The sequence below is a fragment of the Pseudoliparis swirei genome, chromosome 17 (assembly GCF_029220125.1).
Source record: "Pseudoliparis swirei isolate HS2019 ecotype Mariana Trench chromosome 17, NWPU_hadal_v1, whole genome shotgun sequence".
Lineage (NCBI taxonomy): Eukaryota > Metazoa > Chordata > Actinopteri > Perciformes > Liparidae > Pseudoliparis > Pseudoliparis swirei.
Genome location: NC_079404.1, coordinates 5,231,439 through 5,253,363, shown reverse-complemented (window position 1 = coordinate 5,253,363; position 21,925 = coordinate 5,231,439). Strand labels below are relative to the sequence as shown.

The window sequence follows — 21,925 nt, the reverse complement described above, 5'->3', positions numbered from 1 at the left end:
AAGTGGAGGCAGCCAAACTTTGACAGATGCTTGTATTTCTTAAACATGATCGAACAGGGACCTCAAAAAATGGACAAACATTCAGCAGTTCTACATCGCAGACAAATTTATCCATAAAAAGTCTGGAAGTCAAAGCCGACATTACACTTTCATAAGAGGAACAAAACAAAGTCAACAGCACAGAAATGTGGTTAAAACAACATCTTTACAACATGGGCGGGGAATTAAACATCAGGACGAGGGCTGATGGTACCCGTTTAGTGACCATTCCTGTAAAGCCTTGACCACGTGGCACGCAACAAAACATGTTTTGTATAAAATGTCAGACAGTCACAAACTGTCCACAAATCAGTGAAATTCACTGGTAAATATTGCACTTCGAAAAGCTGCGAGCCTCCAGTCTGCTGGCCGGGAGAAACGGTTTGCATCTCAGATTCTCTCCTCCTCTCGCAGTCTGCTGCCCAGCCGGTCCAGAACGATGTTGAGCTCCATGTTCTTGTTCAGCTTCAGGTAGAAGTCCTTCCTGATTGGATGTATAGCCAGCCAATCGGCAGCCAATTCTGCCAGCAGACGGATGTGCTTCTCCATTTCACCTGATGGTGGGGAAAAGAGGAAGACCATCACATTGCAGCCCTTTTCCAAAATGCTAAATAACTTTTTTTTTAAATTACAGTTTAATATCAGTTTGCCCTTTTCTACTTCCAGCCTTAAAAATAATTTATAAAACATGAAGGATGGTTCTCAGCTACTCTGATCCTGCTCTGCTGATATTTCTTATGCTTTGAACCAGCGTCGGAAATACACATGGGCAAAGGGCAAAACTGCTCCCACTAAGAGAATTTCTACTAATAATTTAGTTTAGTTCCATCTGTATTGCCTGTACTAGGTAGGTACACACACAAAAATCAATAAATATAATTTTGAATTATAAAAAAATTGCAATAACAATAACCACAAATAAGTAAGAATAACGTTAAATACAATTGTCTGATTTATGTTTCGATTGTCTAAGAAAACACATTGAATCTGTTTACTACTGCCTAACAGTCTTATTATTGCCATTTCTATGACAATTGCTCATATAATGTAAGCCTAAATAAGTATATTTATTATTTTTTAACAACAGTTAAATGTTATTTCACAAGTTTCAAAAAGTGCCCCCAATTTCTATTTAAATGATCCTGGATTTCAGTAAGTGGGGAAAAAAATTTCCCCCAAAAAATGTGAATGTTCTCCCCTGCTTTGAACCCACCTGTACTGAGAGCAGATCTGTAGCTGGCCACTGCCTTGTTGCAGGCCACTTCCATGATTAACGCGGGTTTCTTCTCCGCAACAAAAACATGCCGGAGAATCCTGGCCAGCTCGGGAAGCCGCGACATCATCAGCAGACGGTCCTCTTGTTTGGGGTTTCGTGTCATGGCTGCTTGGAGCTTCTGGGCCTCTTTTGCGCGAATCTGAACCACCGACAAACACCACATGGATTAAAAACACAACCTGGTTTTATGGGTGGAGAAAGGCCAATTCAACCAGGCTAATAATAATAATACACTTTATTTTTATAGCACCTTTAAAAATAGAGTTCACAAGGTGCTCTACAGAGAATCAAGGCAAAACAAATGAAAAGGTGAAATACAAAATAAAGAAAACAGACAAACTAAGTTAGGGGAACCAAAGAGCTGCATAAAAGGGCGACATCACCTTAAAGCTGTTCTATAAAAATGGGTTGAAAGAAGTGATTTAAAATAAGTCACTGATTCGGCGAGCCTTATCCCCTCTGGTAGGTCGTAATAATACGTTTCATGTAAAGTACGCACTGCCCAGCAGTAACATATCCCTCCGTCCCCACGGTCCACTCACCCTGTCCAGCAGTGGCTGGGACACTCCTTTGAGGGCGGTTGGGGGGGCGGGTACGTGGGCGGCGGCCGGGTTCTGTGGAGGCGCCGGCTCTTTGCCTTCCGTCCTCTGAGCCAGAGAAACCAAAGCCTTCTCCATCTGAACACAGGACAAGAGAATTATTACATTAGAGTTGTGCCCAATGATGAATTAATGGATCGATTATGAACAGTCTAAAAAATAAAGCATGACATTTAAACATTACCAGGGTTCATACACATGTAGACTTTAAGGACTTTTCAATTACTTTAAAGTCATTGAACCAAATTTCCATGAGTAAACTTTTTGTGAATCTCGGTGTATACATGAAAAAGTGAGAACATTTAGTATTTAAACTAACAATGAGAATTCCAAAGCATACAAATATTGTAAATGACACAAATAAATCAGAGAATTTTTTTGATTAAAAGAATACACATTTATATTTTTAACTGCTTATGAGCGTCTTTCTTTTAAAAACATATAAATAATTTCAAACTCGATGTAACACGTGATTATAACAAATTTCCATTACTTTTCCAAAACTTTTTTGATTTAATTTTTTTTGCAAGAACTTTTCCAGGCCAAATTCTTTTACATTCCATGAATTTGCATGAACCCTGTATCACATTATGGACACGGTACCTTGGGTGTGATGAGCGAGCGTGCCTTGTCGAGCACCTCCTGCGCTGTGGTCAGCGTGTCGTGGTGAGGAGGCTGCGGCAGCAGGCTGGCCGACACAGCCGGCACAGTGTCCACGTTAAAGCGAGGATGCCAGCGGGTCAGCTGGTCCTCCGGAACCGACACGGGAGGAACCAACAAGGACAGGAAGCTCTGCAGACGAGACGGGGATCATAAACATTTAGACCAATACATATTAGGACCTTACACTCTCTGAAACGCCATCCATGTCACAATGTACCACAGTATACGTTTCCTAAAATTAAAAAGATGGCTGTTGGGGGGCAATAGGATCTGAAATTTTTTTTCCCGAAGAACTAAACGTCAAATACAATATTTAAAAACGTGTACACTACCAGTCAATTTCTCCAGTTTTTATTTAAATGTACAGTTTAATTTCTAAATGTACTCGGGAACAAATAAACAATTGGAGAAAATAAAAAATGTAAATCGTGGAATCGTTTTGTTTAACAAAATGTAATCTACATTGTTGCCGCCTTTTGCAGATATAACAGCCAAACACGCTAGTTGCATTCTTTTTAACAATGGAAATCAAATTGTTCAGAAAGTTCTTCCTAACACCGTTACAGAAGTTCCCACATATGTGCTGCACAGTAGGTTGAAAAAAATGGAGATCTTCTAAAACGTTTTACCGGTAGTGTAGATTTAAAAGACCATTGGTGAGGTTTGTTTTGGGCTGTGGGGGAGACGACTCCCTACACCTCCCCCTAGTGGCCCCCAGCGCTCCTCCGCATTGGAAAACCGATGACTATAGTTCTAAACCTCACTCGACAACACAACAATGCAGCGGCGGCTGACCTTGTGGTGCTGTTTGACGACGGAGAGCAGACTCAGGTGGAAGGCGGTTCTTCTCTCCAGGAGGCAAGAGGCCAACAGGACAGGACGAGCCTCATTCTGGCCTGAAGAAGAGGGAAACACCGAATATATATATGAATAAATGATCACAGAAAAAAGAAAAAAAGGCAGCTGCCGTTACAATCCCGTTTAACGATCTGTTTGAATGGAGTTGTAATGGATATTTAAGTAAGCAAGACGTATTAATACGTTGAGCACTGACCAGAGCGGAGGACGGGCTCCACGGTGAGCTGGCAGCGGCCCTTCTTGACGTTGCTGTTGAAGGTCGGGACGTTCTTCTCCTGTCTGAACGTGTAGGCGTCCGGGAACACCGTCTTTATCTGACCGAGGTGGCTCTCCTCAAACCTCCTGGACGAGCACAGACAGGGAAAGAGGATTGATGAGAGAGCCGGCCGTGAGATAATTTTTACTGAATTCTGGGAGAAAATTCTGGAGGCGCATCTCGCCACACAGCATTGAGACCCAGTCAGAGTTATGTAAACACAGAGCAGACATGCATTCAGGGTTCTTACACATCTTGACCAATGGATTTCCAGGACTTTTCCATGACTTTAAACCAAAATTTCCATGACCAAACTGAAATCTCAGTATAAACATGAACAATTTAGAAAATGTTGTGTATTGAGAGCGTACGCCGGCTAATATTTTGAGCGTCTTTCTTAAAAAAATAACATTAATTATTTCAAACTCGGCGTAAATGAACATGTGATTATAACACGTTTCCATGACTTTTCCAAAACGTTAATGATTTAAGTTTTTTTCCATGACTTTTCCAGGCCTGGAAATGGCCATTTTAAAATTCCATGACTTTTCCAGGTTTTCCATGACCGTACGAACCCTGTGAAGTCCAGTTTTTGTTGCACCACAAACATTCCACTTTAAATACTTACTCATCCACCATTTATATCCAGAAAAGTACAACCAGGCCAATCCCCCCTCCCCTTCCCGCCCGTCCTCCCACTTACTTGTGCATCATGTCCTGAACGCCCCGCTGGATCTTGGCGAAGGTGGCCGTCTCGCTGCGGTTGTGCAGCATGGCGACCACGGTGTCCATGCTCCGGAACATATCGGCCAGCACCTTGTACTGGAACGGCAGGGACAGGCCGGGGGGGGACGCCTGGGCGAGAGTGTGGTACCGCTGGTACGCCGGCGGCTCGGTGCTGGAGGAACAAGAAGAAACACGTTTGCTTGGGGTCTGGTGATGTAGCGTCCCACCTGCACCGTGCTCATTGGTGTGTGGCTTTAGGTGTGTGTGTGTGGTGCTCACCTGTGAACGGGTGGTGCCTCGCTCGGCTTGCTCTCATTGGCCTCTCTCTCCTCCTTCCGCCGCTGAGCTTTAGCTGCGAGCTCTTTGACTTGTGCAACGGTGAACTTGAGGGCCTTGGCATCGGAGGCGGCGCTTCTGGGGACGCACAGGGTCGGTTTAGGAGCAGCTGAGCCCACCGGAGATATAGAAGCCGGGGAAGAAGCTCTGGTTATGTTCTCGGCGTGTTTCTTGATCCTCTGAAGGCGAGACTTGAGGGTTTCAATGCCCTCTTTACAGAGAACCTGGGGGAAAGGGGAATATATGTAAAAGGGAATTAAAGAACGTGTCATATATTATATCTAGTTGTTTGTCGTTTTCAACGCATTTCAGAAACAACAAGTAGGCCACTGGGCTCAATTGTTGTCCAACGCCTATTAAACACATTGATAAGATCCACTGTTGGTGACATGAATCACATTTAGTTGTAAGTTTGTGGATTGGATCACAAATGTTCCCCCAAATGTCCCCCGTTTGACAAAAACTGTCTAGTGTTTTAGCAAATTGCTGAGCCTCATTAAAACAGTGTTGTTGTTTTTTTGTTTTTCCATAGGATGTTAACAAATGTGAAAAATACAGAAGGTCAGTAGTCATTGTTGGAAATCAACAGAATATATTTGAATTTTAGTTTGACTTTCCACAGTAATATCAGACCATCACACTGTGCACACATGGTAAACACAACTGTAATTGAGAAGTTGTTTGCTTTCTATGGAGTGTTTAGTTCACCAAGCAATGCTTATTTATTCAGTTACACACACACACACACACACACACACACACACACACACACACACACACACACACACACACACACACACACACACACACACACACACACACACACACACACACACACACACACACACACACACACACACACACACACACACACACACACACACACACGTTAAACAGCTGAGCAGCTGCCATGGTGTGTCAGCCCATCGTGCTGGGACATCTGCAAAAAGACCAACGCAATGGGTTACCTTGCTGTCCTCTCCTCTCGTGTCCTCGCTGTGGACTTCTCTCTGTGGGGAGCTGTTGGTTTGGAAGTGGAGCTGCTTCTCAGCCTTCGGCCCAGAAACAGGGGCTGCAGGTGGGGTCCGGTGCTGCTGGATCACCTTCGGGGTGTTTTGAGGGAGGACCAGTTTCTTCCTCGCCTTCGTCCTCGCTGCTTTCTCCGGAACCGGGACGCACGCGTCCGGAAAGACCTCCACCCGTCGCCTCTTTTTGGCCTTGCTGTGCTTGGCGGTGGTTGAAAACACGGCGGCTCCGAGGTCAAAATCGGTCCCCGCAGAGGTCGGTGTCCGGGGACTGGAGGGGGTACTGGAGGGGGTACTGTCCGCGGAACTAACTCCGTGGTCCAGCTCCACCGCCTCGTGGATTACTCGGACAAACTCTTCGTGGACGGAGGACGAGCGGAGGAAAACACCTTTGTTTTTGGAGGCTCTTGCCCTCGTGCTGGCAACATTGGATCCGATCTCGGACGAGCCGCGGCCGATAACCGCGCTCCTGCGCTGCTCGGTCGGTTTCACCGGAGAGGCGACCCCTTTCTTCTTCTGGGAAAAGAACTCCGTGACTCGCGGCTGCGCCATGTTTCCGCTGCTTGAGGTAGACACAAGAGCCGCGAAGTGAAAACGAGTCTACGATGATTCTCTGAGGTCGGTAACAGTATAAATACTATCCATCGACGAGAGCTATCCGGAAATATTCACACCTCGCAGGAAGAAGAAAGGAATTTCGCGCGAAAAAACCCAAGCCACGCCTCCTCCAGTCGTAGGATCATGAAAGAGGGCGCGGCCATGTTGAGGACTCAGCGGTCTTAAAGACGCAGTCGCTCTACGTTGAAACGTGTTTTTGACATTGTGTTAAATACAAAACAATAATAGTAAACAGCTCTGCTGTTGATTAGATTATTTTGTATTTAAAAAATATTAATAATTGTAACGTGTAAACAAATAAATATGTGGAATACAACATCAGGCACATTTGATTGTTTATTAATATGTAATTAACACAATTGAATGAATAGTCTTCCTCTTCATCTCTTTTAAATAAATTAAATTGAATGTGTCAAAAGATTAAGGACATGGTCAATCATTTTTGACGATCATCAGCTGCCCTCACATATCATGATCAATGGCTAGATGAATGTAACGCAGCAATATCGCCTTCCAACGGGCACATTTACATGTCAGTACTCTGTGTTAATCATCTCTTGATCAATATGCACACATCTCTTACAATCAACTCAGCGGTCCTTTAATCACATACTCTGTGCTTCAGTTAGATAGGCACCTGATTAAATATATGTATGAGTTCAAGGGAAAGTAGCTGGATTGGATTAAATCAGCATTTTAACCACTTGTAGTTACTGGCCTACTCCGTACCAATAGTTCTCCACACACACTGATCTTAGTGTGAAAGGCTTAATGGGCATTTAAAATAGGGATTATTCCACTGTGGTATTACAAAGAAACCTGATATATTTGAATATGGTTCCTAACCTAACGAGGTCCCAAGAAAAATCGTGAGGTCACCAAAAAGGATCCAAGAAAGATGCAATTTATGTATATTTTTTCAGGCTTTCCTCAAACGTACACTCACTCTGCACTCAGTTAGATTGTCTTCTTTTTACAAAAGGGAGCAATACAACTCCCAGAGAAAGTAACCAGAAGTTGTTGTTTATAGGTAAAATGTAACTGTTTTATCATATTCCTTTTGTGGGATTATGTTCTGAGATCCATGAATCCAAACAACCTCCGATTATAATTGCTGTTATGGAACAACTAGCAGTCAGGCAACAAAGTACTTTATTTTCAATTTTAAAAAACATAAACACCTGCACAAAGTAGATTAAATGCTTTGTTGATTACAATCAGTTGCATGCTCATGGGGTCGGGCTCAGTGAGGCCTGGTTATATATTTACAGGATATATCTAACTTTAAGTTGGCTGGCTAACTTCTGGTTTAGCCCTGTATGCAAACTTGAATGGTGATAAACGATGTAATCACGTGGCTCTTTTAGATGAGCGTCTGCTGACTCAAACAAATCCAGACTGATTACCACTTTATGATGTTTTGCTCATGCTCATTTTTCAGATCACAGATTTGGTGAGATTGGAAAAAACGGTCCTCAGCCAATTGTAAGCGGACTGAGGAGTTTTTAGTGAATCGCATCACTGTGTGACCGAACTGTTGTTAATGTGAACGTCTCCAACACAGCTGTTGATGTGCTAAAGCAACGGTGTGATTAATTAATCAAACAACACGTTTGATGTACATGTCGGGCGGTCCTGTTTTAAGCCGTGAATAGTCATCATATGGTTATCATGACAGACTTTGTTCGGCCTCGTCGGCATTAATGTAAAAAAAGTCAGCAGCTACAACAGTATGTGTCAGGAATTTATTTAATAATAATAATAATAATACTATTAATCTATATAGCACTTTTCTAGACACTCAAAGACGCTTAAGCACCATAAACAACCCTTAAAATAAATTCACCACATATAAAAGTTAAATGCACCATAAACCACCAAAAAGCATTCAGTCCCCAATATTATGCAGAAAAAATGAACTTTACGCTCATGTAGTCTATGGAGGATGGCACATATGCTGATCAACCGTATACTTATTCACCAGTGACTAGGATTATTGTCTATAAATTCTTAAAAATTGTGATTTTGGCTGATGAACTTTTGAAACACTGAGGATACTAAATCTCACACCAAACTAAAAATAGAAACGTTGCCAGTAATATCCATCATCAATGTGGACCATGCCCGTTGCCACCCCCCCCCCCCCCCACACACACACACACACAACCCCCACGTCCATGGTGGACCCTACATACCTGTTCACACTGGCATTTGGTTGATTTGAATATTCTCTGGCCTTCTTTTTATCTTCTCTGTGTATTTATTTTTATTGCACCATCTTTTACAGTGTATTGTACTTTGGTCTTTTAACCTTTGACATGTTTTGCCAAATTGTTTTAATTGACTACTGTACAGCACTTTGTGACACTTTGTCTGTGATAAGTGCAATATAAATAAACTTACCTACTTACTTACTCACTTCCACACGCAGCCATGTACGGTGTATATTTGGCCGCCGGGGGGCGCCACCGACACACACAGCACGTCATTTATTGGCGTGGGATAAGTCACAAATCATAAATCCGACACCAAAACTTTTAAGGAAGACCTCTTTCCAGCACGAGCGCCTCGTATTGATTAACGCAATGGCCCATTTCGACCCCCCCTCCATGCCAAACATGTTTATGCGTATTTGTGACTCTCTTGTCGGTTGTGTGTGTGTTTTTTGCTGAGCAGACACTTTGGCATCAACACGTTGCCATCAGACAGCAGCAGCAGCTCAGTGCGCGAGGGACCCGGGGCAGCGGGGAGGGACCGGAGGAGCGGCGCGGTGGAGAATAGCTCCTCTATGAACGCCCTTCTTCTCCACACTGACTTGCCTGTGAATCACATTTTCCACCTTCAGACTGGAGCCTCTCTCCGAAGCAACACATGCAGCAGCTCGACAACTTTTCTTTCCCCCTAGAAAAAGAGAGAGTGGATCTGGTGCGCAACCAAAACGGCACGATCGATCAACCGACTGATTGGAAAGTTTGTTTTGAAGACTTTCTCCTCAAGTTTTTCAAGTTTTTCAGAACTTTATGGTTGATAATGAGCGAGTATCGAACTAGTGGCATTGCTCTGTCACTTTGTAATCCTCCAGCCCCGATGGAGCCGTATAAGTTAGCGCGTGTCCGCCCTGATCTATGGAAAGCCAGTTATTGATTGCCTATATCGAGTATTGATCCGTATAGGCTCCTGACATGGATCTACAGGTGATCGTCTGGGTGCTGTACTGCTTTTTGATGCCCACCGCGCTGTTAACAGGTATGTCACGTTTAATGTTTTGGGTTGGAATAATTGGAACTGTAACAATAATGCGCACATGTGCCAAAAACGACCACATCCCGATGACGGTGACGTGAGGCTGAAACGCGGAATGTAGTCCTCCACTGCTGCTGGGTTGTCGAATCACTCCGCCGCTACTTTGACCATTCACAGCATTTTTTTGGCGTCTGACCACTGGAGACAGTCTGATTGTGGTGGTGGTGATGATGATGATGATGATGATGATGGGGTATTCATTCAGTTTAATACAACAGCAGTCTGTGATAGAAAAGGTGTACCTGTGGGACTGTGCTCCCATGGTGGGACGTTGTTGTTGTTGTCCAATGGGACAAGGAGGCTGTTGAAAAGATTACTTTTTGAAAAAGTGATCACGTTGGTGGAGGAATTTTTAGGAGAATAAAGTATGACTCATCTATTTCAAAGGTCACATGGTTTTCTACCAGGATTTGTGTTATAAGCAGAGACATCCTAAAATGCTTGATATTTCATTTGGGTTCGGCCGGGGATAATAAAAGCGAATAAACCGAGATGAAATTCTAGTTTATAGTTTATGTGGAAAATAATATCTTTTGTCTGTTTCTTTTAATACTTTAGTCTTCTTTTGTGATATTCTCTATTGTATGGAGAGTTGTAAGGGCCTAAACTAAATATGTAAATACATAACTTATTATATAAATTATTTCTTAAAAAAATATACAAATAAGACAATGATGTAATGTAACACTTAATTGTTACCATAAATAAATAAAATACTAACTAAATGAAATAAACGTTACATTTATTTGTGTATTTATATATAATATATATATATATATATATTTATATATATTTTTGGGAAAACAGCTGGGTGAAGTCACAGAGGTCGATTTCCAATCACGACCACATTTTGCTGTTTTACAACCTTGTGAACTATATATATATATATAGTTCACAAGGTTGTTGTATATATATATACTATATACATACAGTGCATATACCATGTGACACTCTATAGCAGTGGTTCTCAAATGGGGGTACATGTACCCCTGGGAGTATGTGAAGGCACTCCAGGGGGTACGTGAGATTTAAGAAATATAGATTTAAAATGAGCATCCATTAAAAATCATTTAAAAATAGTTATTAAATAACTTTTCAATACAATATAAGTGTACGTTCATAAAGGGAATAGTATTCTGTATATTCTATATCAAACCAGGCAAATCACTGTGTATTACATATTCTTTTCAACCAAAATGCTTTTCACTGGTCAGGGGGTAAAAATATTTCCCAGGGGGCGAATCACTGAAAAAATGTTAAGAACCGCTGCTATATAGGTCTCCAGGAAAATAACGTTTGAGGATGCAGGATGACTTTGTTGCCATACCACAGTTGGCAGAAAGAGTGACTCTGCCACAGCGTTACCAGTTCACCACAACTATGTTGTACAGCAACCATGTGGCAACAAAGAAGCTTTTAAATCGCCCATGTTTTTGTATTTGTCACTCTATTACGACATGGCATGTGTGAATTCACAAGTGACAGCTTGAGCCAGTTCAGATGGCACAGACCTCCAGTTAGACATGGCGGCGTGTGGCAATAATAACATTCTTGACGAAGATGGTTGTGTCTGTTTGAGGGCTGGTTGTCTAATATGGGTCAACTCTGAGGGCCCCTGTCTTCTGAATGGTGGGCCATTTATTTCTAAATGTTAATTTAGAAATGTTACATTTAAAAAAACTATTGTTGTACTTTTTTTCCCTTTAAACCAAAGGAAGGTCAGAAATTGATTTACTTTTAATGGAATGTCCCAATAAAAGCTAACCCACTTAAAACCAAAGATAGCTGGCAAACCAGCTAATCTCACTCGCTCAAATCCCATCAATCTCAGTCAGAGTTATTCTATACACACACACACACACACACACACACACACACACACACACACACACAGATCAAAACCCAGGCCGTTTGACCATTATTTGAAGCTCTTTTGGCTTGGGGTTATCTCTATCTCTACACCAGTTTATGAAACATCAGTTTTTTGTTTTACAAGGTTCAATATTTTGTGTGTGTTTGGGTAGAGAGAGAGTGAGAGAGAGAAAGAGAACGCAAAGAGTGAGCGTGTCTTCTAACAGGATGTCAATAGCTAGAATACCAGTTTGACAACTGAAGGAAGTGAAAGATGGCAATGAAGTTACTCAGACACACACACACACACACACACACACACACACACACACACACAGACAGACACACGCTGCAGGCTGGACGCACACATCCAGCCTGCAGCTGATAACGTAATGCAAAGTAAATAAACAAGTCCAATGAAGTAATCCCATAATGCACTGCAGTGTGACATATGTGGCCTTTAGTGCTTTTTTTTTGGCAGTAAAGGGTTCCACTTAAGCCCTCTAAACACAACAGACCATCAGCACTGGCGCCCCCTAGGGATGTGTGTGTCCCAGCTGCTCTGCTCCTTCTACACACCAACGACTGCACGTCTGTCAAACTGCTCAAAAATGTCAGACTGGCGTGGACTTCCATTACCATTATGTGTACTATGGAAGCATAATTAACTTAATAATATCAAAAGCAAAATCATGAATCAAATTGTCTTGAACCTGCAAACTCAAAGAATAGAAGATGAGTACACCGCACCATTACATAATCAACTAAAGGACCAAGACCTAGCAATCATCAAAGTTCAGATATTCCTTTTTATATAATGTCATCAAAATCAAAGTTATTGGATTAAAAGGAACTAAACCTTGATTTAAATGACCACAGTTCCCACTGATGCACTGGCATTATAAACTGGGTTAGCTGATGTAGACAACATCATTAAAGCAGAAAAGATATCAGTTGACCCGTCCACATTAATACCTCTATTTTACAGAACTGCTCACTTATAGTCGAGAAATGGCGAGTATTTACAGCCACTATTAAGTTTACACAAAGGAGAATCATAATCAGTTCACACAGTGAGGTGTAAGGATTTTCAAACTAAAAGAGCTCAAAACAGCCCTGGTATTGGCCCAGAGCCCGGGTTTGTGTATCAGAAGAGGTACAGTTGGAATCTACCATTTTCTGAGAGTGCTGTGTGTGAATGTTGCTCTGCCAGTGAGTCAGAACCATTCCACATCAGAGCCGTTGAAACAAGACATCATGGCTCAGTGAGAAATACTCAGAGTGTGTGTGAGCTATGGGGGAGTGAGCCGGAGAGAGGGGTAGAGTTTCGGTTTTTATCTCGACAGAAACTGAACAATGAGCTGCAGCTCATTCACTTCTTCCCAGAGACTCCACAGCCTTTTCTTGACTTGAGCGTACTCAGATTTTCCTATGTGCGAGCTTTTTCTTTCTTTCTTCCCTCCTCACTTTTAATGGTGAAGACATGCTGTTGCTTGTTTTTGCCAACGTGCGCAGAGCGTGGCACATTCGGAGGGTTCAGAGCCAGGACAGCATCTGCTCCGAGGCTCTGACGCTCACTCATGGAATTTATGATCATAAAAGTGACTTTTACGGGAAGTGTAGATGTCATGTATGACATGTGTAGACTTGGACACGCATTGTTTAATTTCACTTTATGGTGGACACGGGAACCTTTATCAGGGGTTAGCAGGTTTCTCCCACTGGTCATTTAGTGTCGTGTGACTCTAAATCTAGACATTTATATTGAACATAAATACAGAATAGATGAAGAATACAGAATAGATGAAGAATACAGAATACAGAATACAGAATAAAGAATAGATGAAGAATACATAATACAGAATAGATGAAGAATACAGAATAGATGAAGAATACAGAATAGATGAAGAATGTCAACTACTATTCTCCACTTCCAAAATCGGTTGCTTACTGTAACACATCTGAGAGATTGGCTGCCCGGGTCAGATCACTGACACATTTCCACAGATTATAAAAAGAATATATAGTCTTAGCTATCAGAGAGAATGTCTGACATGTGAAATGCATGAAGGTCAACTCTACACCAGGTAAAGATGGACCAATGCCAAATGATTTGCAATATGTTTTAACTTACTGCCATTTTTTAGCATGTTTTATCTGAATATACTGCTGACTGGAAGTTGACAGTGGTATCGACTGGCTGTGTTTGCACAGTTCTCTCTGAAAAGCCGGAGCTGATTAAGAGCGATAAACTCGACCGGTTGTCTCAGCTACTGATAACATGTCCCTCAGGACAACGGACCTTTATCTGTGAAACTGACTTACTCGCTTGTTCTTGAGCATTCTACCTTATTTCATGATTCCTATCAGCTGATTGAATTGTGTGATATTCTTGAAAGCTCCATAAATCAGTGGGTGGGTGAGTTAGTTTGTTTCCTCAGGAGGTTATTTAGCCATTTAAATGTGTTGTGTGTACACGTGTTTGCCTTTTATAGTTACATCAGAGGAAAGTAGGAGGACCTATTTTAACTCCCCTGAATAAAGATTCAGTACAGTAAAATGTGTTTTTTTCAAGGTTAAAAAAATGGTGTTAGTGTTCGTGGAGCTCAGTCAGATAAAGGTAAGTAACTTGAAATGAAGGGCTGTGTTCAGGGTGTGGGTGTGTGGGGGAGGGGGGGGGGGCGGTTCTGTTCAGCGTGACACCAGAAACACCAGTTGTTGAGAGGGACCCATGTGATGATGAGGCTGCACTCTTACACACAAATTCATCAAACCCATATCTTAAAATTTGGTTCATGATCAGCTTCCCATACTAGTCGGGTTGCTTATTGATTATTGGCTATTGGTGAGACCAAACACTCTATAAAGGAAGTGGGTCATCACAAAGTCACCCATCAGTTTGTGGTTTGTGGATTGATGTTTTGTAAGGTTTGAGTTCGTCGTTTTGTCTGTCGCCATCTTGTATTACGGCTGTCACCATCTTGTGAACGGTTACCATATTAGGACTGCGGGCGAGTGATGTAGAGACGTCGTATACGGCTCTGGTCAATCACCTGTCAATCACAAGGGAGGTCCGGCCTAAAGCAGATCCGGCTTTATGGTCTAATTGACTGTAAACAAGACCACCATTTACTAATTAAGCATCATGCTGCATTGACTTGTGATTGAAGTCCATACATTTTTTTGACTGCTAACTGAAGTAATAATTCAATTGAGAAGTAGATTAATTTTCTCGTAGACTTCTATGCAATCTGACTGCTTTTCGCCTCCTGTAGGCCAGAGGAGTCGCATCCTGAAGGCCAGAAAAGTCGCCTCCTGTAGGCCAGAGGAGTCGCATCCTGAAGGCCAGAGGAGTCGCCTCCTGAAGGCCAGAAAAGTCGCCTCCTGTAGGCCAGAGGAGTCGCCTCCTGAAGGCCAGAAAAGTCGCCTCCTGTAGGCCAGAGGAGTCGCATCCTGTAGGCCAGAAAAGTCGCCTCCTGAAGGCCAGAAAAGTCGCCTCCTGTAGGCCAGAGGAGTCGCCTCCTGAAGGCCAGAAAAGTCGCCTCCTGTAGGCCAGAGGAGTCGCATCCTGTAGGCCAGAAAAGTCGCCTCCTGAAGGCCAGAAAAGTCGCCTCCTGTAGGCCAGAGGAGTCGCATCCTGAAGGCCAGAGGAGTCGCCTCCTGAAGGCCAGAAAAGTCGCCTCCTGAAGGCCAGAGGAGTCGCATCCTGTAGGCCAGAGGAGTCGCATCCTGAAGGCCAGAGGAGTCGCCTCCTGTAGGCCAGAGGAGTCGCCTCCTGTAGGCCAGAAAAGTCGCCTCCTGAAGGCCAGAGGAGTCGCCTCCTGAAGGCCAGAAAAGTCACCTCCTGAAGGCCAGAGGAGTCGACTCCTGAAGGCCAGAGGAGTCGCATCCTGAAGGCCAAAGGAGTCGCATCCTGAAGGCCAGAGGAGTCGCCTCCTGTAGGCCAGAGGAGTCGCCTCCTGAAGGCCAGAAAAGTCGCCTCCTGAAGGCCAGAGGAGTCGACTCCTGAAGGCCAGAGGAGTCGCTTCCTGAAGGCCAGAGGAGTCGCATTCTGAAGGCCAGAAAAGTCGCCTCCTGTAGGCCAGAGGAGTCGCCTCCTGAAGGCCAGAAAAGTCGCCTCCTGGAGGCCAGAGGAGTCGCCTCCTGAAGGCCAGAGGAGTCGCCTTCTGAAGGCCAGAAAAGTCACCTCCTGTAGGCCAGAGGAGTCGCCTCCTGAAGGCCAGAGGAGTCGCCTTCTGTAGGCCAGAGAAGTCGCCTCCTGAAGGCCAGAGGAGTCGCCTCCTGAAGGCCAGAGGAGTCGCCTCCTGAAGGCCAGACGAGTCGCCTCCTGTAGGCCAGAGAAGTCGCCTCCTGAAGGCCAGAGGAGTCGACTCCTGAAGGCCAGAGGAGTCGCATCCTGAAGGCCAGAGGAGTCGCCTCCTGAAGGCCAGAGGAGTCGCCTTCTGTAGGCCAGAGAAGTCGCCTCCTGAAGGCCAGAGGAGTCACCTCCTGAAGGCCAGAGGAGTCGCCTCCTGAAGGCCAGAGGAGTCACCTCCTGAAGGCCAGAGAGGAGTCGCCTCCTGAAGGCCAGAGGAGTCGCCTCCTGAAGGCCAGAGAGGAGTCGCCTCCTGAAGGCCATAGGAGTCGCCTCCTGAAGTCCAGAGGAGTCACCTCCTGAAGTCCAGAGGAGTCGCCTTCTGAAGGCCAGAGAGGAGTCGCCTCCTGTAGGCCAGAGGAGTCGCTTCCTGAAGGCCAGAGGAGTCGCCTCCTGAAGGCCAGAGGAGTCGCCTCCTGAAGGCCAGAGGAGTCGCTTCCTGAAGGCCAGAGGAGTCGCCTCCTGAAGGCCAGAGGAGTCGCCTCCTGAAGGCCATATCTGCACTTTGTGGTCTTCACATCTTCGTCACATTTTTAAGTGTATTGATAACACAAAGGAATAATACATTCTTGGGTACCTTGACCTTGTACATGGGTCACTGATTTATCTACATTAGAATGTTGCTGATTTCACACGTGTTTGTATTTTGAGCAACTTTGATCAACCATGATTCTTAGAAGACATCGGTTTAACCCTTGTGTTGCCTTCGGGTCAATTTGACCCGATTCAATGTTTCACCCTCCTGTCGCCTTCGGGTCAATATGACCCGATTCAATGTTTAACCCTCCTGTTACCTTTATATTTACTAACATATTTTACCCTTGAGGTCAATATGACCCCAGCTATTAAAATCTCCAGAAAATTATTAGAATTAATATTGTTTTCCAAGTTTAAGTGTGAGGTACTTTATGTTTGTTTGTTGACTCCCGAAAGAACACCGACATTAAACATTGAATCGGGTCAAATTGACCCGAAGGCGACAGGAGGGTTAAATATTGAATCGGGTCAAAATGACCCAAAGGCAACACAAGGGTTAACAATTTTTATTAAAGAACGGCAAAGAATTCTTATTTTCTTTGAATGCATTGCAGTACAAATGCTGCTCTCATATGAACGCGTAATATATCCATTTAAATGTGATGCGGTAGATCTATGATTTGTAGTGTTTAATTATAATAAACGGTTTAACCAAAGAGTTATTGTTTCCACAATTTATTTCTATCCCTATTTATTAATTAACCTTTGAATCCCTTTGTTTTTCATGATACAGTGTGTACGTTTCAAGACAATCAGAGGATTTTCTACAGTGTGGAATCCTATACATTGCAATAGCCTTGCAATTAATACAGTCATTTTGTGTTTTTACAAATCAATTAGAGTTTTTGGTGACCTTCCTTTGTGGCCTCAGCTTTGACACCGGAAGTGTCAGAAGAGGAAGGTTTCCATGAACGAGCATTCATTTGATCCTTGAGCAACAATTCATTTAGATATGTTCCCTTCAACATCTGGAACTTGTAGTTGCTCCTGCAGCTGCTGTCAGATTTCTGTGTGATCACTGCCAATGATCTGGAGGCTCCTCTTCATGTGTGGTGTGGATTTTGTTCCACGTCATGGAAGCCGTGGATGTGAACACAGGGGCCATGTTGGGAGCGTTGTTGCTATAGTGTACACACAGGGGACCAATGATTTTAACATCAACTACACATAAATTGTCCTCAGCACCACCATCGCACCACACTGTGTATTCAGACAGTGTGTGTGTGTGTGTGTGAGAGCCATTTTCTTTCCACAAAAACAGGAAAGCTGTTCCGCATGGACCACACACACACACACACACACAGACACACACAGACACGCACCTTCATCACATGTATCTCCACTGATACTTAGTTTTACACATCAAACATTTTGGTATACCCTCTCTATGATGTGTGGAATAAACACATAGAGCTGACTATGGATGTAAAATTGGATATGATGGAATCTCTGACATCATACTGATGTTTTCCGAGTAAAAAATAAATTGTGACAGAGCACATTTAACATGCCCATGCCTTTTGGTGAAAGGAATGGGAAAGAGGAATTTTTGACCCAGTTTAAAGCAACACGCCCAGTTCATCTACTTAAATGTATGGTATGCCTCCACAGTAAATGAAGAATAAAAAAAGTAATTATTTAGGATTTTAAGCATTTTTAACAACAGCAAAACTATCTTCCGAGACAGATTCTCACACAACATGCGCAGTATAGCAAGTGCATCTCAGTAGTCATTTAGAGTCTCTTTGTTGTTGTTGAGGGTCTATTTGTTGTTGTAAAGAGTCTCTTTCTGGTTGTTGAGAGTTTCTTTGTAGTTGTTGAGAGTCTTTTTATATTTGTTAAGAGTCTCTTTGTGGTTGTTGAGAGTCTTTTTGTTGTTGTTGAGTCTCTTTGTGGTTGTTGAGAGTTTCTTTGTAGTTGTTGAGAGTGTCTTTGTCGTTGTTGAGTCTTTTTATATTTGTTAAGTGTCTCTTTGTTGTTGTTAAGAGTCTCTTTGTGGTTGTTGAGAGTCTTTTTGTTGTTGTTAAGAATCTCTTTGTGGTTGTTGAGAGTCTTTTTGTTGTTGTTGAGTCTCTTTGTGGTTGTTGAGAGTTTCTTTGTAGTTGTTAAGAGTCTCTTCGTGGTTGTTGAGAGTTTCTTTGTAGTTGTTGAGTCTCTTTTTTGGTTTTTGAGAGTTTCTTTGTAGTTGTTGACAGTCTCTTTGTGGTTGTTGATAGTCTATTTGTGGTCTCATTGTGTCCCTGCAGCTGTTTTGAATCTCCTTGTAGTTGTATTTGTCTTCCTGGAGTCATTTTGCGCGTCTTTCTCATTGTTCTCTCTTCATAGTTGGTATGTGTCTCTTGAGGGACATTGTGAAGGCCGTTCAGTAATGTTTATTCAACGTTTTCAATCCAATTTTTTTCTGCTCAGCACTTTGTAGTTCTTCCTGGCCACCAAGGACATCTCTGGATGAAGAAAAAAAAGACAGAATTTGCCGCACCGGCCCTGAAAAGAACTGCTGGTGATTTTCACACTACATGCCAAGCCCAGACAAATAAAGATATGATTGAAAATTGTCCAATTATTCAAAGAGACAATCTGTCATTACCTCAATTATTATCAGTGGCACGTGCCATTGTGGTGCCGACGATGGAGCTATTACTACATCTTTGTGTCCAGCTCTTACCATGGAGCAATATGTAACCGTCACCTGCCTTATCATTCAGCACTGGGAGTCTGAGGACGGGCACACTGCAACCTTTTTCTTTTTGAGAGTACTTAAGTACTCTATAATAAGGGGTGCAGCAGTATATATAAGCCTACCACTGCTTGTATCCACCGCCGGCTTGGTCTCAACCAATAATTTGCTAATTACCTGGTCCTCACCCTAAACTGGTTGAAAGCCCCAAGAACAGTTTACCACCAACTAGCATTTAGACAGGCTGGTGGAGAGGAATGTGACTGATTATGCTCTTTGATGGCAGACTGGGAGAACAGAGGAGGAATTGAGGCTTCCACACCAAACACTGACCTGCTCTCTACTCTCACTGGCTGAGGAACTCCCCCTCTTTCTCTCTCTCTCTATTCCTCTCTTTCGCTCTCTCTTACAACCATACACAAGGAGAGCCTCTAGTTTCAAAAAAATACTTTCTAGATAAACATGGAGAGCATAGTTTTAAATTTCCTATAAAATATGTGTAAATGTGGATGGGTAGGGTCTGAAATAAGCATCCATTTAGGTCGGAGATTCAGCTTTATACACTTCACCTGGACTCGACTGTGGTGGCAGAGCAGGTCCCGTCCTTCAATCAGAGGATGGGCGGTTCGGTCCCGAGCTCCACCAGCCCATGTCGATGTGTCATTGGGCAAGACACGTAACCCCAAATTGCTCCCGTAGTCGTTCCTGTGAATGCTGTATGAATCTTAGTTAGTCCTGATGGGAAGGTGGCACCTGGCATCTTAGCCCCTTCCTATCAGTGTATGAATGGGTGAATGATGACAAGTAGTGTTAAAGCGCGTTGTGTGGTTGGGAGACTAGAACATGCACCATACAAGTACAGTCCATTTACCATTCACCTGCACAGACAGTGATAGAGGCAACTGCATCGATCCATCTAAATATGTTTGTCATCCTCTTAAACAAAGGTGAAGCTAACTCTTTAACCCAAATAAGTAATGCATTGGGTTTCCCAACTGTCAAATTATGAATGTCTTTGTTCATTTGTAGAGCGTTGTTCCATCTTGGTTTTCTTACCCGTGTGTATGTGTGTATTAATTACATTAAAGGGTAATTTGGCTTCCTTTTAATAGTTAACCTTATGTAAACACACACACACATAGGGCGACAGTGATAAGGTTTCTAATGCTGAGTGTGGAGTGGACGTCTGTCACAGTTGGAGGCTGGGATCAGACCTGATGTCTGTATGCAGATGAATACATGCGGAAGCCAAAGTACGTCAGTCAAACAATTAAAATGCTTGTATCAACTCAAAGTGACAATTCATGAAGTGATTTGATAAAAATGCATGTTGATTTGATTAAACCAAACCATTTTGATTATTTGTTCCTACTTTCTGAAATTTGGCATTCAGCATTTCCCCAACACATCTCTTTGATCATTTAAGGTGAGCCACAGAAGACTGTAAGTAACACAACTAAGACATTACAGTCGAAGCATTGAAATGTAATGAAACACTCATACAGTTGCTCAAGTTAAGTGACTGTATGAGTGTGTAGTTTCCTGTCTTGACAAGTCTTTGTCATGATAAGTCACGGATGTCGCAGAGAGAGAGGACCCAAATGCCAACATATTCTGCAAAAACCAATATTTAATCTCCAACTACTAACAGCACGACAAACACGCGGACCAAACAGAACGAAGCCACACTGGGAATGAGACGAACAGGGTTTACATACACAGGCAGGCGGAGGTGATTGGACAACGGGGAACGAGACACAGGTGGACACAATGAGGGCGGGGCCAGCAATCACACAGAAGGAAACAATCAGGACCAGGGCAGACAATCACAGGGAGACAGATGACACAAGGACTTCAAAACAAGACACAAAACGAGACACAAACTCCAGATCATGACAGTCTTGTTTTTTAACTGTTAATTCCACTCACTCTCCAACTGCTGCTTGTTCCCAGTGTGAAATAATAGGAAGTCAACATTGATTTATTTGTCATATAAACGTCATGGGTCTCAGTGGTAGAGCAAGGTCATCTTTCAACTCTTCAATTAGAGCATCGGCTCTGCTGGTCCATGTTGATGTGTATTTGGGCAAAACACCAAGTGGCTCCTCTAGCTGTGCCTACAGTGTGTGAATGTTAGTCAGTCCTGATGGGCAGGTGGGACCTTCCATGGTAGCACTTGCCATCAGTGAATGAATGGGTGTGAATGGGTGAATGGCATGTAGTGTTGAAACACTTTGAGTGGTTCATTTCCCATTTATTTTAACCCAAAGAACAATCTTTTCCTAAACCTAAAACAAGTAGTTTGATCACTTCAAGCTCACTGATTTGGACCCCAGTGAAGAAGGAAGTGTATTTTAAAACAACAACAAGCGTGACTTGACTTGTGTTGCTGGCTTTCATGGGAAAAAGTAGAGTAACTTTTCATAGAGATATCAAATGTAAGGAAACGTCTGTGCATCAATTTATTCTTTCATACAAATGTTGTCAGGCTGATGCATGGAGACTTTTCTTTTTGCTTTTATTGGTGGTTGTTTCTTTTGTTAAGTTACCCGATGACTGTGGTTTGATGGAGACACCCTCTGGTCACATGCAGTGTTGTTTGCTTGTCTATTCTCTCAGGATCTGGTTGGTTTGATGTCTGTCTGAACGTGGAGTCCGACAGTATCTCAGCATTTTATTGTGTCTAGTCCCAGGTTATTCCATTTTGTGAATGCAACCTGTAATGTTCACCTGAACTCTCTTTGAACTGATTGCATGCTGGATCCCTGTGGTGTGACATACCTTTAACTGTACTACTTTAGTCTTGG

The 21,925-nt window shown here is 43.1% G+C and overlaps 2 protein-coding genes across 3 annotated transcripts in view; one reads left to right on the top strand and one right to left on the bottom strand.

Annotated features, from left to right (window-relative positions):
* Nucleotides 1-15: 15 nt before the first annotated feature.
* Nucleotides 16-6,483, bottom strand: cdt1 (chromatin licensing and DNA replication factor 1). The gene is made up of 9 exons (XM_056436051.1): nt 5,722-6,483; nt 4,697-4,977; nt 4,395-4,589; nt 3,632-3,777; nt 3,373-3,473; nt 2,518-2,706; nt 1,858-1,992; nt 1,253-1,454; nt 16-593 (listed from the first exon to the last, which is right to left on the bottom strand). The coding sequence occupies exons 1-9, from the start codon at nt 6,328-6,330 to the stop codon at nt 430-432; spliced, it is 2,022 nt and encodes a 673-aa protein (XP_056292026.1). The 5' UTR covers nt 6,331-6,483; the 3' UTR covers nt 16-429.
* Nucleotides 6,484-9,186: 2,703 nt separating this feature from the next.
* piezo1 (piezo-type mechanosensitive ion channel component 1) overlaps nt 9,187-21,925 on the top strand; it is an 83,292-nt gene continuing 70,553 nt past the window's right edge. For both annotated transcript variants that reach the window (XM_056435211.1, XM_056435210.1), the window contains exon 1: nt 9,187-9,642. In XM_056435211.1, coding sequence (XP_056291186.1) covers nt 9,579-9,642 — 64 coding nt within the window. In that variant the 5' untranslated portion in view covers nt 9,187-9,578. The remainder of the gene's footprint in view (nt 9,643-21,925) is intronic.

What these genes read in the sequence shown, in the direction of transcription:
- cdt1 (XM_056436051.1), bottom strand. Translation starts at nt 6,330, where the DNA reads ATGGCGCAGCCGCGAGTCACGGAGTTCTTTTCCCAGAAGAAGAAAGGG. An exon ending in GGAGCCCGTCCTCCGCTCTG is followed by an intron (nt 3,474 to 3,631) that starts GTCAGTGCTCAA and finishes CCTCTTCTTCAG; the next exon opens with GCCAGAATGAGGCTCGTCCT. An exon ending in GCTCGCTCATCACACCCAAG is followed by an intron (nt 1,993 to 2,517) that starts GTACCGTGTCCA and finishes TCCTGTGTTCAG; the next exon opens with ATGGAGAAGGCTTTGGTTTC.